This window comes from Lepidochelys olivacea (assembly GCF_965140295.1).
Source record: "Lepidochelys olivacea isolate rLepOli2 genome assembly, chromosome: 2".
NCBI lineage: Eukaryota > Metazoa > Chordata > Testudines > Cheloniidae > Lepidochelys > Lepidochelys olivacea.
In genome coordinates, this window is record NC_140412.1 from 77,020,184 (window position 1) to 77,036,006 (window position 15,823).

General features: G+C 41.0%; 1 protein-coding gene across 3 annotated transcripts in view; it reads left to right on the forward strand.

Moving 5' to 3' along the window:
* LOC311515448 (ras-related protein Rab-10-like) overlaps positions 1-15,823 on the forward strand; it is a 55,698-nt gene that overhangs the window by 10,675 nt on the left and 29,200 nt on the right. For all 3 annotated transcript variants that reach the window (XR_014710139.1, XM_084618514.1, XM_084618515.1), the window contains exons 2-3: positions 10,159-10,219; positions 11,715-11,853. Coding sequence is in view for 2 of the 3 variants with exons in the window: in XM_084618514.1 (XP_084474640.1) it covers positions 10,159-10,219; positions 11,715-11,853 (200 nt within the window). In the remaining variant the exon portion in view is untranslated. The remainder of the gene's footprint in view (positions 1-10,158; positions 10,220-11,714; positions 11,854-15,823) is intronic.

Sequence of the window (15,823 nt, forward strand, 5' to 3'; positions counted from 1 at the left end):
TTAATCATTACCTATCTGTCTGGAATTTCAACTGGAAGTGAAGTAAAAGGCCCGTACCAGTACTCTCAGATATTTAGTCCCTTAGGAATTTGAGTTTTTGATGGGATTGTGTGTCATCAGCTTACCTTTATTCAGAGATAAAGATAGTAGTCACAGAAGAAAAAAGATGGGAGGGGAGCTGTTGAGGGTCGCTTTTTTTGTCACAGCAACTAGGCATTCCATGTTGCTGCAAGTAAGCCTGGTAAGACTCCAAAAAAAAGTGTCTTGTAGCTGTTGTTAATAGACTCTACTTGTTGAAACTTTCTAAAATTATATATTTTAGAAAATGAAAACATGCTTTCACGGTAAATTTTCATTGAAAGCATTTTATGCAGCACTTAAACGCTCAAGGATGGTTGCCCTTCCTTGTTAGAAAAAAAGGAGAACTTGTGGCACCTTAGAGACTAACAAATTTATTTGAGCATAACCTTTCGTGAGCAGCAGCTCACTTAGGATATAGATATTCAGGCCTGTCTGTAAAGGCCTATATGCTAAGAATTTAGGTGTATTCTTATCACTTCGCTAGTTATAGAGGAAGAAAAGAAAGAATCAAAATCACTGTCTGCTGGTGTAAGGGCCTTCTCTTACTGTCAGGTTTCAGAGTAACAGCCATGTTAGTCTGTATTCGCAAAATGAAAAGGAGTACTTGTGGCACCTTAGAGACTAACCAATTTATTTGAGCATAAGCTTTCGTGAGGCCCTGTTCTTAGGCTAAGGCCTTTGGCTAAGCGGCAGAGGCAGCCATAAGCTGGGAAGCGAACGGTCACATCCTCACATTCCAAACTCTGTCACATTGACAGAAGGCAATCTGGGGCTGTTAGAAAGGTGATCTGATCTATCACCTCCAGAGAAAGGGAAGAGCCTAGAGGGTGTAAAAGGGTTTTTGATAGTTTTCTGTTCAGTAAGGACTCCCTTATCAATAGCTGGGATGTGAAATCCTCATTTCTGTGTTGTTCTATCATTGTAGTCCCCATTTCCCTATTGTTTGTATAATCACTGTCTGGTTCTGTGATTGTTTCTGTCTGCTGTATAATTAAGTTTGCTGGGTGTAAACTAATTAAAGTGGTGGGATATAATTGGTTAAATGCATGTTACAATATGTTAGGATTGGTTAGTTAAATTTCAGTAAAATGATTGGTTAAGGTATAGCTAAGCAGAACTCAAGTTTTACTATATAGTCTGCAGTCAGTCAGGAAGTAAGCAGGGGGAATGGGAACAGGGAATGGGGGTGGGGAAATTGGAATCATGTTTTGCTAAGGGGGGGGAAACGGGAACAGGGACAGAGGCAAGGTTCGGTGGTGTCAGAACTGGGAAGGGGGACACTAAGGAAGGAAACTGGAATCATGCTTGCTGGAAGTTCACCGCAATAAACATTGAACTGTTTGCACCTTTGGACTTCGCGTATTGTTGCTCTCTGTTCATGCGAGAAGGACTAGGGAAGTAAGCGGGTGAAGGAATAAGCCCCCTAACATTCCTCCTTTTCAGTTATACAGTTTGGGTGAATTATAAGCAGTTTTATAATTAAACTTAGACGGATCATAAGGCAGATGCATCATATTGAAAATAGTACACTATAAAGAATAACTTTTTATTTAAACAATGGCACAGGATAGAAAGCCATAGGGAAAGCCTATGAACAAAAAAAAATCTTGTGTACAAGTGAACATGAAGCTTCTGCACAGTACTTATTTATTATAGGTATGAAATAAGTTGTTATCCTAGGTATTGTCTTCTTGACGGTGCCATGTGCTTCTATGTGGGAAAATATTTGTGGAGATCTTGGTTCTAAAAAGGTGAAGCTTCCACTTATTTGGGGAAGGGAAAGAACAGAAGGGAAGGAACAGACAATTGTACTTTGAATTTCTGTTCAAAGGGATGAATTCAAGTTCCACTTTTTTGGGGAAGGGAAGTAGCAGGCAGTTGAATGCGTCCCTTTGAACAGAAATTCAAAATACAAGTTCCACTTTTTGGGGGTAGGGAAGGAGCAGAAAATTGTATTTTGAATTTCTGTTCAAAGGGACACATTCAAGAGTGTGTGTATGTCTGTAACCTTTTTCGTCCTTGTTTTGTTACGCGTAAATTACAGAAATCTAAAACTGAAATCTCCTTTCAGACAGGAGTTTGTTTTTCTCTAGGTTTGCAAATTGGTTTATATCATTGTGACACAGAAACTCCCTGGGAGCTGCCACCTGATGTGCCAAGCTTTCCTGCCCAGTCAGCTTAGGACTTCAGTGCCCTGCCTGGTTTGAGCCAGACCCACTAGCCTGCTCCAAACCCAGACCCAGGCCTGAACCATGTCCCCTAACAGCTGTAGGCTTAACTGAAAGCAGCTTACAGAAGTGTTCCTGTCCTTGACAGGGGTCCAAACCCTGAATAAATCCTTTTTACCCTGTACAAAGCTGTCTTACTGAGTCCCTTGCTTGTGGAGATCATCAACACCTCTCTTAGAGAGTCTATTGCTTTGAAGGAAGCAATAATGCAACCTTTGCTCAAAAAGATGTTTCTTGATGCTGACACTCTTGCTAATTACTGATCAGTAACAAATCTGACTGACCCTAACCCTAACCCTAACTCTTCACTTCTTGGATAAGACTGTGGAGAAGCTTGTCGTGGAACAACTCTCTCACATTATCTAGGTGCCACTAACCTCCGTGACCCATGTCAATCTGGGTATATAGACCTGACTTTGCCACAGAGTCCGTGATCTCCTCCTGGCAGGAGATGATGATGAGGTGTTCGTGCTGGTGGTATTAGATCTGTCAGCTGCCTTCGATACCACTGATCATGGTATGTTGGTGACTCATCTGCATAATCTGACAGGAGTGGATAGGGCTGCTCTTCAGTGGCTTTGGTCTTTTCTTTCAGAGAGGTCTTAGTGGATAGTTGTGGGCTATTGCTTCTCCTCTCAGCTCTCAAATGTGAGGTCTCGCAGGATGCCATTCTGTCATCCCTCCTGTTCATATATGGGTCATTTAGGAGGGTTAGTAAGGAGGGATGGGGTGCAGTGTCATCACTATGCTGTTAGATTAACTGTAGGTCTGGCTAGTCTGATCTGGACAGTGCGGTTCAATGCCTCAGCCAATGTCTAGTTGAGATGAGGGCACGGATGAGACCAGGCTAGCTGAACCTCACCCAGATAAGACCGATGATGGGTTGGGAAAAGCCTCTGGAAGAGATGGAAGAGGTAACATCACCCCCTTTGACTGAAGGAATAATCTGCCTTTAGTTACTAGTGTTGCAATTTAGGGGTGACTTTAGACTCCCAGCTGCTGTTTGACAATCATATTACATCCATCCAAATGCATCCGATGAAGTGAGCTGTAGCTCACGAAAGCTTATGCTCAAATAAATTTGTTAGTCTCTAAGGTGCCACAAATCCTCCTTTTCATATTACAGCAGTGACCCAGTCAGCTTTTTGGCTAGGAAGTTATGACCTTTTCTTTCAGATGCAGAGTTGCCACTGTTTTACCCGTGCTTTTGTTACGTGAGGATTAGCATATTGTAATGTGATGCATGAGATTGCACCTTAAATTTAAAACCATTTGAAGACTAAAGATTGTGCAGAATGTATCTGATCGCTTATTGAGTGGGGCACTGGTTGCCCGTTGGTCTTTAGCTATGGCCTATGAAGCCGTTAATAGCCTTGGACCTGTCTACCTGAGGGATTGCCTCTCTCCGCATGCCATACTGCCACAGCTGTGGTCAGTAGAGGTGTTCAGGCTGGATCCCCCTCTTTATAAGAGAGCAGGATAGTTGGGGGGCATTCTCTGTGAAGATTCTCTGGAACTTGCTTCCTCTCTTGACCTGAAATAGCCTGAATTTGGTGACTTTCTGGGCATGCTGTAAAAGGCACCTGGTAGAGAGGGGTTTTGGAAAGGGCTGAGAGTATGCTTCCTAGATGCTGAAGGGTGTGTGTGTGGGTGGTTGGCTGGCTGAGTTTCTGTGGAACTGATTATTTTAAAGCTGATGAGTTTTAATTGAGTTGTATTTATTGTATACTTAATTATGTTAGTTCTCCTGGAACCTTGAATAGGCATCTTATTATTTAAATATAAAGAAAGAATGAATCATAAATACTGGGTTTTATCACATTCCAGGTTTTATATGATGAATCCAAAGAAGAAAATACAAGCTCCTGTTTTCAAATAACTTTTATCTCTGGGCTGTGATCAACGTTAGTTTTGTTATGTTGATCACATTATATAATACATTGGCCTAAAACCATCTGAAATATGTGAGCTATCTTTGGCACTATATTTTTCATTTTTCTTGTCTTTTCAATTTGCTAAGTTTGCTTGAAACTTCATATAAAGACATGAACAATTCATGCATGCAGTACATATTGACTTCTGTTGTTCGCTAACGTTCATTGACCTTTTTAGGTCAATACATTTAAGTTGACTTAAGAAGTCAATATGCCTTATTTTAATTTAGATTACATTTTGGTCTGATTCAGCAGTCTCTAGTTCCTTTTTTATATGTAAAATCTCTCGTCAATTTATTATTTAAAATATATTTCAAATAAGAACTGTTTTACTGTAGGGCTGGAATTGCCTTGCTGGGTTATAATTTTTTTAAAGTATTCCCAGCTCAGTGTTTTGAAAGTGACCTTCCAAACCTCCACCACATATCGTGTCCCTGTCAAGTGCTGTAACATCTGCTGTAGAAAGCTAAACAAACAAACCAAATTCTATAAGTGGTTCTTTGAAATGCAATTTTCTTCAATTTTGTAGATTGCCTGATTGGCGCATATAAGCCTGATTGGAGCATATAAGCATGTTTGGGTAAAATTATATTTCCAGCCACCTTTACTAATTTCTTCAGGAAAGTTTCACATAAAATTTACTACAGCTACCAATTGTATTATTTCTTTTTTCCCTTCCATTAAAGTTTTAGTGAGAATTTTCATCAGCTGAAGGGCATGACCCACATGATAATTTAAACTTCTCCACCCAAATAGCCACTCCCCACACCAACTTTTAGTACTAAGTAGAATCTTGCATCTGAAGGCTTATCCTGCAGTCTGCTATAAGATGCATTTAGAAGTTAAAAGAAGGGAGATTTTCTGGTATTTTGCCATTTTATTGCACTTTTGTGAAAGTTTGCCTTTGATAGAGTTAGGCAGCAAGGTTCGAGTAGGAATCAAAATGATGATTCTAACATCAAATTGTTGATTTTTCCGAGAACTTGCATTGGAACATTTAGATTGTATGTAAAGCACAGAAGCAGAAGAATAGTGGTACTTTTATCTTTACGCTGTCAAATATTTTATCTGGTTAAAACCATAAGAAAAAAAACAAAAGCTTCCTAACATTGTTAATCTTTCTGACCTACAAAATGAAAGTTCCTTATTGATATATCATCAGCCCTTTGATAGACTGGGTTATTTTTCTATCCTCTTGCAGCACAGTAAATTGATAACAGAATCATCAAACATTAATCTGAAAGGAAGGGCTTTTGAAAAAACATGTCTTTGTGTTTGTCAGGCAATAATTGAAATTCAGCAAACTTTCCATTGTTGGGGGTGTGACTAGCATTCTCTTATAAATCACCTCTGCAGGGGACCAGATTGGTGGGAAAATGTGATGGTAGTCCTCCATGCTCTGCCCATAAAATAAGCTTCACATACATGACATACTGTTCACAATAGAGTGTGCAGATGTTCAAATATAACTGTGGAGTGGAGTCTGATTACTCCCATGGGCTCTGCTGGGCTCGGCTTCCCCTCAATGAAGCTCTTGCGTCCTGCTGAGCTTCTTGATATTGGCTCCCCCTTGAGCAACGTCATGTACCACCAGGCTCTGCCGTGTTTCTTTAGCTTGGCTTCTTGATTTGGGAAGGGGGGGGAAGTAGTGGTGTCTCTGTCCCACTTGCATGTGGTGTCAAACTGAGCTGTCACTCACAGTAGCTAGTATATATCTTAACAGTAATAAGATTGGATCCGATGAAGTGAGCTGTAGCTCACGAAAGCTTATGCTCAGATAAATTGGTTAGTCTCTAAGGTGCCACAAGTACTCCTTTTCTTTTTGCGAATACAGACTAACATGGCTGTTACTGTTGCCGGCACCCAGTGCCAAGAGGCTAAACAACAGCTGAAGTTGGTTCGTTACCCGGTGTGCTACACCCAATAATCACAACGGGGTGGAGAAGCAGAAAAGTTTATTTGAAGCTTCAAATAGATACCAGGAGATTTGAATCTCAAATCCTGTACACAGAGCAGGAAGTTACACAGGCTTTTATACATCCTTTTTCCCAGCATACTTATCCAATAGCAAGCTGCCCCAAGTATCCATATAGCCAGCCAATCCAGTTCCCAGCTAGTACCCTGGTTCTCTGTATCATTTATTAAACTATACATAAAGCTGCTTTATTCAGCATTGTTCTTCCATATCTGCCCTGTGTGGCCTTGGTTAGTTTCAGGCAGTCTGACTCTGCAACATATTGTTGCAGATTCTCAGCATAACTGCTGTGTGTGCCTCCAGGCGGGGGGGCCAAGGACACTTGGGCCTAGTACGCAGAGCTGCTGCGAGTGCTTCCAGGCGGGAGGGGGGGCCAAGGACACCTGGGCCTAGTGCGAGGGGGCTTCATCGACACTCGTGGTCTTCCATCCCCTCGAGTTACCTAGTGGCCATGCCCCAGTGTCCCCAACACTAACATGGCTGTTACTCTGAAACCTATCTTAACAATGAGATCTTCTCTCTCCTTTCTTTTATGGTTTAGTGAGCAGTGAGTTAACTGCATTGACGTAAAGTATTATCATTGATATCTGTGTTAGTACCCATTGAGATGAATGGTACAGATCACATTTCTCGGAGCTATGGATTCAGGTTCTGCAAATGTAGGTAGATGTCACTGCATCATTTACACTTGGGTCATATTTTTGAAGTTACCTTAGCAACCATAACAGCTAGAGGCTTGTTTTTGTTTTTAAATGAAAGCTTAAAGCTTGTCTACGTGAACATTTAGTACACTAGCAGTCGCACACACTAAGGAACTGTTAATGCACAGCAGCAAGATCCACATGGACAGTTAGTGCATGGCAGGCTAGTCCAGGGTAGATTCACACCCAGGCTTGCCACGTACTAAATGTTCGCATAAAGAAGCTCGTGGATTATAGAGAACATAAACCAGCATGAAGGAGGTGCAGGTACGCCAGTCCACTGTTTGTGTGCTGAATCTAAGCTCTGCCCCTCTGTCTAAAACACAGATTTCACCAGCACAGAAACCACAAATGTGACTTTTTCATGTTCCTTTTCTATCAGAGGAGAGTTATTTTAGGAAAATTACAAAGGACAGTTTTGTTCTATTTTGGAATCATCAAAGTTAAGAGAGATTTCTAGAATTATGGCTATTAGCCCACAGCTAAGGGATAAGAAGAAATTTACAAATTGAAGACTATAGAAGACAGACTATTAAGGCTATTCTTCCAAGACAGTCTAAAGATGCTGCTGATTTTACTTCTGAAAAAAAAAGGAGCTGTGGTACAACAGTTCACGAATATAGCAGGCATAGGCTATTGAGTACTGTAGATTCTGATAGCTTGAGGCTTGACTCATGAGCATTAAGTAAGATAACTTGCAGTTGAAGGTGTCCTCTAGGGCAGTGGTCTCCAAAGTGGGGTGCGCGCACGACAATCGATTGGGGGGCACAGCAGGAGGAGTGCTGCCGGAGCAAAAGGGTGGCACGGCAGGAGGAGCACCGCTGGAAGGGAAGAAAAGGGGGGGCGGCCCTGAGTCCTCCGGCCCATGGAGGAGCAGGGGCACCCGCGCAGCCAGCGGCCTGAAAGAAGCGGCACTTTCCCCTTCAAAGCCGGCTGGAGAGAAGCGGTGCTTTGAAGGGGAAAGCGCTGCTTCTCTCCGGCCGCTGGCTGCACGGCTGCCCCTGCTCCTCCTGAGTCCTCCAGCCCGTGCTCGCAGGGCCGCATTCTGAAAGGGGCTTTAGAGCTGCAGGCCAGGGCTCCGGGGCCCCCTTAGCCCAGGGCCCTGAAGCCCCTAAAGCCCCTGCGTTCCGGGTGGCCCTGCCTGCCGGGGGGAGGGGGGACAGCTCCCAGAATCATGGCCATGGGGGTGGTGCTGCGCTGCGCAGAGCCACCTGCACCCCGCGCCCCAACAGGAGCTGCCCCAGGTAAGTGCTCTGCACCTTCTGCCTGCCCCGGCCCTGAGCCTCCTCCTGCACCCCCACCCTGAGTGCCCTCCCGCACCCTAACTCCCTCCCAGACCCCGCACCCCACCCTGAGCGCCTGCTGTATCGCAAAGTGTTAAACCAAGATTTTCAAAAATCATAAAGCATATTCAATCACATTGCTCTCTCTAAAAATATTATTAATTTTTTTTAGTGAGAGCAGAAAGGTTTTTTGTACCGTTAATAAATAAAAAAATATTTTTAAAATATTGTTTATTTCATCTTTATCTCATTGTTTTTTAATTTCTATTTTTTATGTATGTTTTATAATTTACACAATATATTAGTACAGTAGTACATGTATATAATTTATACATAAATATACATATATTGGGGGTGCGTGCTCAAAAAAATTTTACTGATGGGGTGCGCGATCAAAAAAGTTTGGAGACTGCTGCTCTAGGGTTTGAAATGTAGTATAATCTCTCTTCATAAGGTTATCCTTTTATGGTGTAGGTATTTATTTATCTGTATTATGGTAGCACCAAAAACAGAGTTGCACTCTGGTTCCCAACTTCACTGATGTCCATTATAACATCTCTTTATTACACTTCAACACAATGTGGACTTTTCTTGACATGCAAAAAGGGTGTACTTTTTCAGTTGTGTTAGCCCAGTCAAATTAGTGTAAACACAGTTGAAAAGCCCCATTGAGGTGTAGGCTGACATATTTGAAGTCATGTTAGCTAGGTATGTTTTAACTTAGTGAGAAGCCTAGGCTACAACATGGCCACCTAACACAACTTGAGACATGTTAACCTGCATTTTAATAGGGCTTCTCAGTTTTATTAAGCTAATTCAGCTGAGCTCATGTGCCTGAAATACATACCCTTTTGCCCATTAAGGTATTCTCCTAGTTGACTTGTAATGAATGAACAGAATGAAGAGGTTTCTCAGTGGATATTACATTTTGAGACCGAACACAGCTGCTACTCTGAAACCTGTCATTTGAAATGCTTTCTTTAAAATTTCACTGCTAAAGTCATTGAAAAAGTTGTGTAACTGCAGGGAATTATACAACCTTTTTATTTTGGACCTTCCTGCTTCAGTAGATAGCAGACTCCAGTGTGATGTTTGGAGTTTCATTTTTATTGGATTGTAAACTCCTCAAGGCAAAAAATACATTCTCCCGTACATCTGTCTGGCACCTATTTTGGGTGCTATTGTGATACTATAGGTAATGAAAAACTGGATAAGTTATAAACAAAAACATCCTTAAAGAAAACAGTATAATGACTGCAGAGGCATTACTATACTGCAATATGACTATGTCCAAAATATGTTTCAGTACCAAAACATTTTGGATTTTGAGGCATAGACGTTCAGATGGAAGGGTAGTATAGAGGTATGGTCTTTACTTGAACTTGAATGCATGTCACTTATCTTTGTACCTAATTAATTCATTTAATTCATTTCTAGTCCTGTTGATTTAATCCTGGACACTTCTTTTCAGTAATGTTGCAGTAAAGTCTAAAGAATGGCATAGGGCGATCAAATGCCATGTAAGCATTTGTCACTAAACCTCCATGCAGCACTGCAGCACTATTATTATGGGACTGATTCCCTTAGCAGAAATTGCCAATACTGTGACAGTTTTGTGCATGGGCCATCAAACAGCTGTCATGTCACTTGCCAGCTAATGCTGGTTTGTAGCTATACTTTCCGAGTTGACCATGCACGAGTGATTGAGTATAGAACTTTGACCAGTTTGATAGTTAGTTTCAATATAATTACTGATGTATATCAAGAAGAAATCTTATAGTTCTTTTTTCCCTACCTCTGTTTTGTGTATATACAATTAGTGGTTTGTTATGATTTTTGGTTGATTGGTGTGCTTCCATTTCTCTACATCCCTAAAATAACTCTTATTTACAAACAGTCTCCATAGGAAATAAATGTTATTTCAAGACATGTAACAGATTTTCTTGTTTCTTTTAGGCATTGATTTTAAAGTAAAAACAATAACATTTAATGATACAACAGTGAAACTTCAAATATGGTAAGTTATAATTTGTCCCACAGATGAAAGCCAACTAAATTATAGAACTGTACACTGTACAAAATCTTGTCCAGCTTTGGTGATTTGTCTTCCTACAGTGTAGTGATCATATTAAAACTTTCATTAGGGTGAGGAGGCCATGTTTAGAACTACTATAGTACATGTTTTTTAAAAAACAGTTATCTTAGAAACATTTAACATTAAGTTATTGTAGAATATGGATAAAATGTAAACCTATATTGCATATTTGGAAGCTTTCCATACTAAATATAAGCAACTTTATTAAAATGTTAAATTTAAAAGAAAAAGTCAGGAGATTTGGATTTAAATATTTCATTATCCTACAAACATGTATTCATAGGGCCAGGTTTAGAATTTTGAATAAAGACTAGCAAGGTGACTCTTTGGGCATCATAATCTTATTTTTACATTAAAGGGGGAGTTTTGGGATTGCGGCTGTGGTGGAGCCCAGTTATTTGTACTGAGTTCTGTATATATTTCCCTATTTTTGAGTTGCCAGCCACTAGATCTCCAATGGCTAAAGGGTTTGGATGCATTCTGGGGAGGTTTTTTTAGTCCTTGTCTACATTTAGGGTAAGATTCTTTACTGCTTATCTGAATTGCGAACACAGAACTCACAGCCCAATAGGAGGAGGGGCTATGGTGGCTTTTGAGCTACTTATGCATTCACTTGATCCTGGGCTGCCCTGTAATCTCTATCATAATCTAGACAGCTCTGGAGGCCTGTCTAAATTACAGCTGCCTCCCCAGGATGCTATATGGGCCATAGTGCTGCCTGGAATCTCTGCAGCACTGCATATCATGGCCCCAGCACCATCTTAAACCTCCCACCCCAGCCTACCCCCAACGTTCTCCCTTTGCCACATCTTACAAAGGGGTGCTCAGAAAACTACATTACATGTGTCTTCTAAAGTGCCTGTGCTGGGGAAATTGTCCCCTAGCCTGATCCAATCATTTTAGAGCAGCTTTACACCACTTTACCCAGCGCAAAGGGGCAAGGGCAGGAGAGAGAACCTCACCAATGGGGTTTTAGCTCTTGTTTTCGCTATCCTAATCTAACCACACTGATGCTGAAATGCTGCCCTTCTGCAGCTTACCCAAAGTACGCTTCTGTAGTTGAAGTCTTAGTTTATTTCAATGCAAACATTCTATACCAAGGGTTGTACAAATGCGGTTACATACGTTTAATTATACTGTGATTTAAAATTTTAATGTAGACAAAACCTATTTTTTGTCTTTCTTTCAATTATTTAAGTATAGGCTCTAGAATAGTCAGCAATATTAACATAAATGCTCAAAATAGTTTGCCAGCTCTTTCCCTGCAAAATGGCACGTATTCTACCACTTTTTCCCCTTCCTCTCTCAAAAAAACAGCTCAAAATTGGGGCTGTATTGTTTAAGTTGCACTGAAAAAACACATCCATACTCTTTCAATGTATGCAGTACCAAGTGATTCCTTTCTGGTGTATTTCAGGGATACTGCTGGTCAGGAACAATTCCATACAATTAGTACTAGTTATTTTCGTGGAGCACATGGCTTTGTTCTGGTTTATGACATCACAAACTCAGACAGTTTTCAAGGTATAACAAGCTGGATGAAAGATATACACGAGGTAAGAATACCTAACTACAGTTGATATTAAAGTAACTAACATCTTTATTTCCCGAGTTACTGAACTTAATATGTTTTAATAAATATACGAAAATTGTTATTACAACTCCGGTTAAATACTTCTTGCCTGAGTTTATTCCATTCTGGCCTTGCTTGCAGTATACCATTGTTGTAATAGATTCATAGTACTTAGAGATGAAAAAACCAAGTAGGACACCCAGACCATCTGTTTATCAATGCCAAATTGTTTTCTCCAATTTTCTTCCCCTTCCCCCGCAAACACTCCCTTCCCCCCCCACGTCTTTTGTCAAGTCTGGTTTTAAATATTTCAAGTTATGGGGCTTCCATCACCAAAGGGAAGTCTCCAATATCTAATTAGCTTTGTATCAGGAAGATCACCCCATTGTTCCTAGTTACCTCATCCCAGGTATCAGACTAAACAGTTCCTCTCCATTTTTCTTGATTATGCCTTTTTTGGTGTATATTATGTTCCCTTTGGATGCTTATTCAAACTATTCATATTTATCTCGTTTAATCTTTCCTCATAAAGTTCTAGCTCCTTACATTAGATTGACAGTGAAAAACAAAAATATTCCATTTAAAATATTTTCTAGGAACGTGAACAGGGTGATTGTTGTTGCAAATCAGCCTAGAAACAGCCAATTAGTGAGTCTCATAATTGAAAAACAGGAATAATAAACACTTAATCCAACTCTAGTATGCTGTCAATTTATGGAGTGTCGGGTAAAATATATTGGGCCATTCATTGTAAAATATGTATTTTTAAGCAATGACTGTTAAAACACAGGGCATTTTTGTGAGAATTAATTACTGACTGGGAGAAGAGTTCCCTCCTGTGCCAGGGCAGCAGCCCAAACAAGTCATTAATCCCCAGTAAATGCTTAGTGCCAAGGAGGTTGTTGCTACCGTAAGTTAAAAATGTGCTGGAGTGTGCAGGCAAAACCAAAGTGCAGATTTCATTACATGTATAATGCAATTACTTTGTACTTATCAAATGAATTGTTAGAGAGCTCCTGTGTTGCATGTTAGCCAGTCAAATTGGAGTGTTGAGACAATTAAAACATCCACCTTACAATTTTATTTATTTTATTTTATTTATATTCACATAATACAGATTTTAAAAGCACCTATGTATTACTCTATGCCCTTTTTACAAATATTAAAAATCACAATCCATGTAAATTACCATATTCAGTAACTTGGCCTCAATCAAAACTAACCAATAAGTATATTAATATATCACATTATAAGTGATATTGTGTTTGTACTCCAATTATACTAACAGTGTACTAAGTATGTATCTTCTTTAGTACAGAATTTATTATTACTGTTCAAGTGAGTTCAAGACATACAAGAACTTTAATATTTAGACTATTCTAACATTCACATCTAAAGGTAACTTAATACTCTACAGTACATGCAAAGCTGTAGAGAGAGATTCTCAAGGAAGACTACCAAAAATTTAATTTAGAAAGTCACTACATGTTCAATACAGATGGGGCTACATCAGAACTGTTGAGCAGTGGTTCTCAAACTAGGGCCGCTGCTTGTTCAGGAAAAGCCCCTGGTGGGCCAGGCCGGTTTGTTTACCTGCCGCGTCCGCAGGTTCGGCCAATCACGGCTCCCACTGGCCGCGGTTCACCTCTCCAGGCCAATGGGGGCTGCAGGAAGGGCGGCTAGCATATCCCTTGGCCTGCCCCGCTTCTTGCTGAGGTGGAGTAATTATATCAACGGGAGAGTGCTCTCCCCTTGGCATAGCATGTCTTCACCAGACGCCCTATAGTGGTGCAGCTGCATCAGTGTGCTGATGTATCACTGTAGTGTTGACTTGCCCAGACTCTGTGCTGCAGGGAGGTGCCTATCTCTCTATGCAATCCACAACCAGGAACCCCCTTTTCTGGAGCCAGGTGGCTTAGGTGCTAACTCATTCTTGCAAGAATGAATTAGGCACCTGCCTAACTCCACACAAAGTGGCTGCTGAGAGGAAAAGAAGGACCCCTCTCATAGCATTTTTCCAAATGGTGAGGGTACTCACCTGGAATGTGCGAGTCCTCTGGTTTGAGTACTTCCACACTCTGGTGGGGAGGAGGGATTTGAAGAGGGATCTGCCGCCTCTCAGGTGAGTGTCCTAACCACTGGCCTATTAAGTGATTCTCGCTCTTTTTCTGGCCTGATTACTATTTAATTATTCCATTGTTTAATTTTTTGGAGGGTGAGGTGATTCTTTGGAACATCCGGGCTTAACTGACTAATTTTAGATAAGAAAAGGAGGTGTTTGTGTCACCACCAGCATCCTGCTGCAGATGAGAGGGAGCTCACGCTAGGGTCTTTGCATACCATTTTAAAAAAATGTCAAGGAACAGTTCTGGAAATAACCTGGAAGTAATGGAGCAATTCAACCCTGCTCCACTAAAAGGTTGTGTGCATTAGTTAGTTTTAGAATGCGTACAGCTCTTTTTTAAACAGTAATTAAGGCTACGTCTACCCTGTGAGCGAGGGGTGTGATTCCCCTGTTCATGCTCACATACTCGGCTAGTTCTCACAGAGCTGGCCTGAGTGTAAATAGCAGCCTAGCTGTGGTCACACAGGCACCAGCAGTAGAGGCACGGCTCAGCCTAAGCCAAGCACATGCCCCTGCTTTCAGGTGAGTTTGTATTTGGCATAGCTCGGCCATGCCTCCGCTACTGATGGCATCATGGCTACTGTGCTGTTTATACCTGTGCTAGCTCAATGAGAAGTGGTGTGAGTATGCGTACACGAGCAGGGCAGTCACACCACTGGCTTCTGCTGTAAACATAGCCTAGTTGTCCCAGCACCTCTGTGATGTAATCTTTCTGTAAAATGGGAAAAATTAAAACAGATAGAATGAAGGCCTGTCTTTCAAAAGGCTAGTCACACAAAAGCATGTGCAAAATGTATGCACATTTGCATGCTTAACTTGCATGTGCGACTGCATATGAAAATCGGTATTCTCATGCAGAAATGACTAGGTGTGTGTTTAACTGGTTGTGGATGCAAATTAGGTGCCTAAAACTTTTGAAAATTGAGCAGTAGATGAATTAATTAGGTTCACAGAAGGAATATATGTCAGGGCTGGGTTTATAGAACATAGTAATCCTTTTCACGAAGTCTCATGCTTACTTTGGTGCATAGTCTTGTCTCCTAAACCACCCTGATTTGTGTTACTGAGCTGCTCTCCCTTGTGGTTATATTGTAATGACTGTGGAACTGATGAGTTGGCTCTAAGGAAATTGTGGGTAGAGTTGGTTGGGGATTTTTAAACAAACCGTTTTCTTGCCAAAAAATGACGGTTTGTTGAAACGGAAACTGTTCTCAAACCAGGGATGGTTTCAGTGAATCTCCTGATTTGAATTATGTTTGGGTAAAAAAAAGTTTTGAAATTGTTGAGACTTTTTTTTTTTAACAGAAAGTTTCACTTCTTAGAGTCAAAACAACTTCGATTTTGAAATTTTAGTAAATTTAGATTAAAGAAAAGTTTTAAAAGGTTTTAAAAAATAAAAAAGTTCAAAATCTAAATGAAATGTTCTTCAAGTAGTGTCCCTACAGGTGCTCCACTCTAGGTGTGTGAGTGCCCCCCTGCACCTTTGATTGGAGATTTCTCATAGCAGTGTCCATTCAGCCTGCACATGCATGTTAGTCAGTCTTGTGCCACAGGCTGTTGTTATATAGCATTGTGCGGGCAAACCGCCATCAGTTCCTTCTCAACTGCCTCAGCCTGAGATGGAGCTATGGCAGTTGTCCTTGAAAGAACGTGCCCGTGGCTTGCCAGATTGAGAACCTACCACTAATACATTGAGGTCACTGGTATCTCGAGCTTCACTAGCTCTTCAGTCAGGTACTTCTGAGGCTGCTGGTTCTCAGGTGCAAGGGTACAGCTAGACCTCAAGGTGGCAAAGCCATGGGCCTGGAGAGATCATCGGTACTGTTAT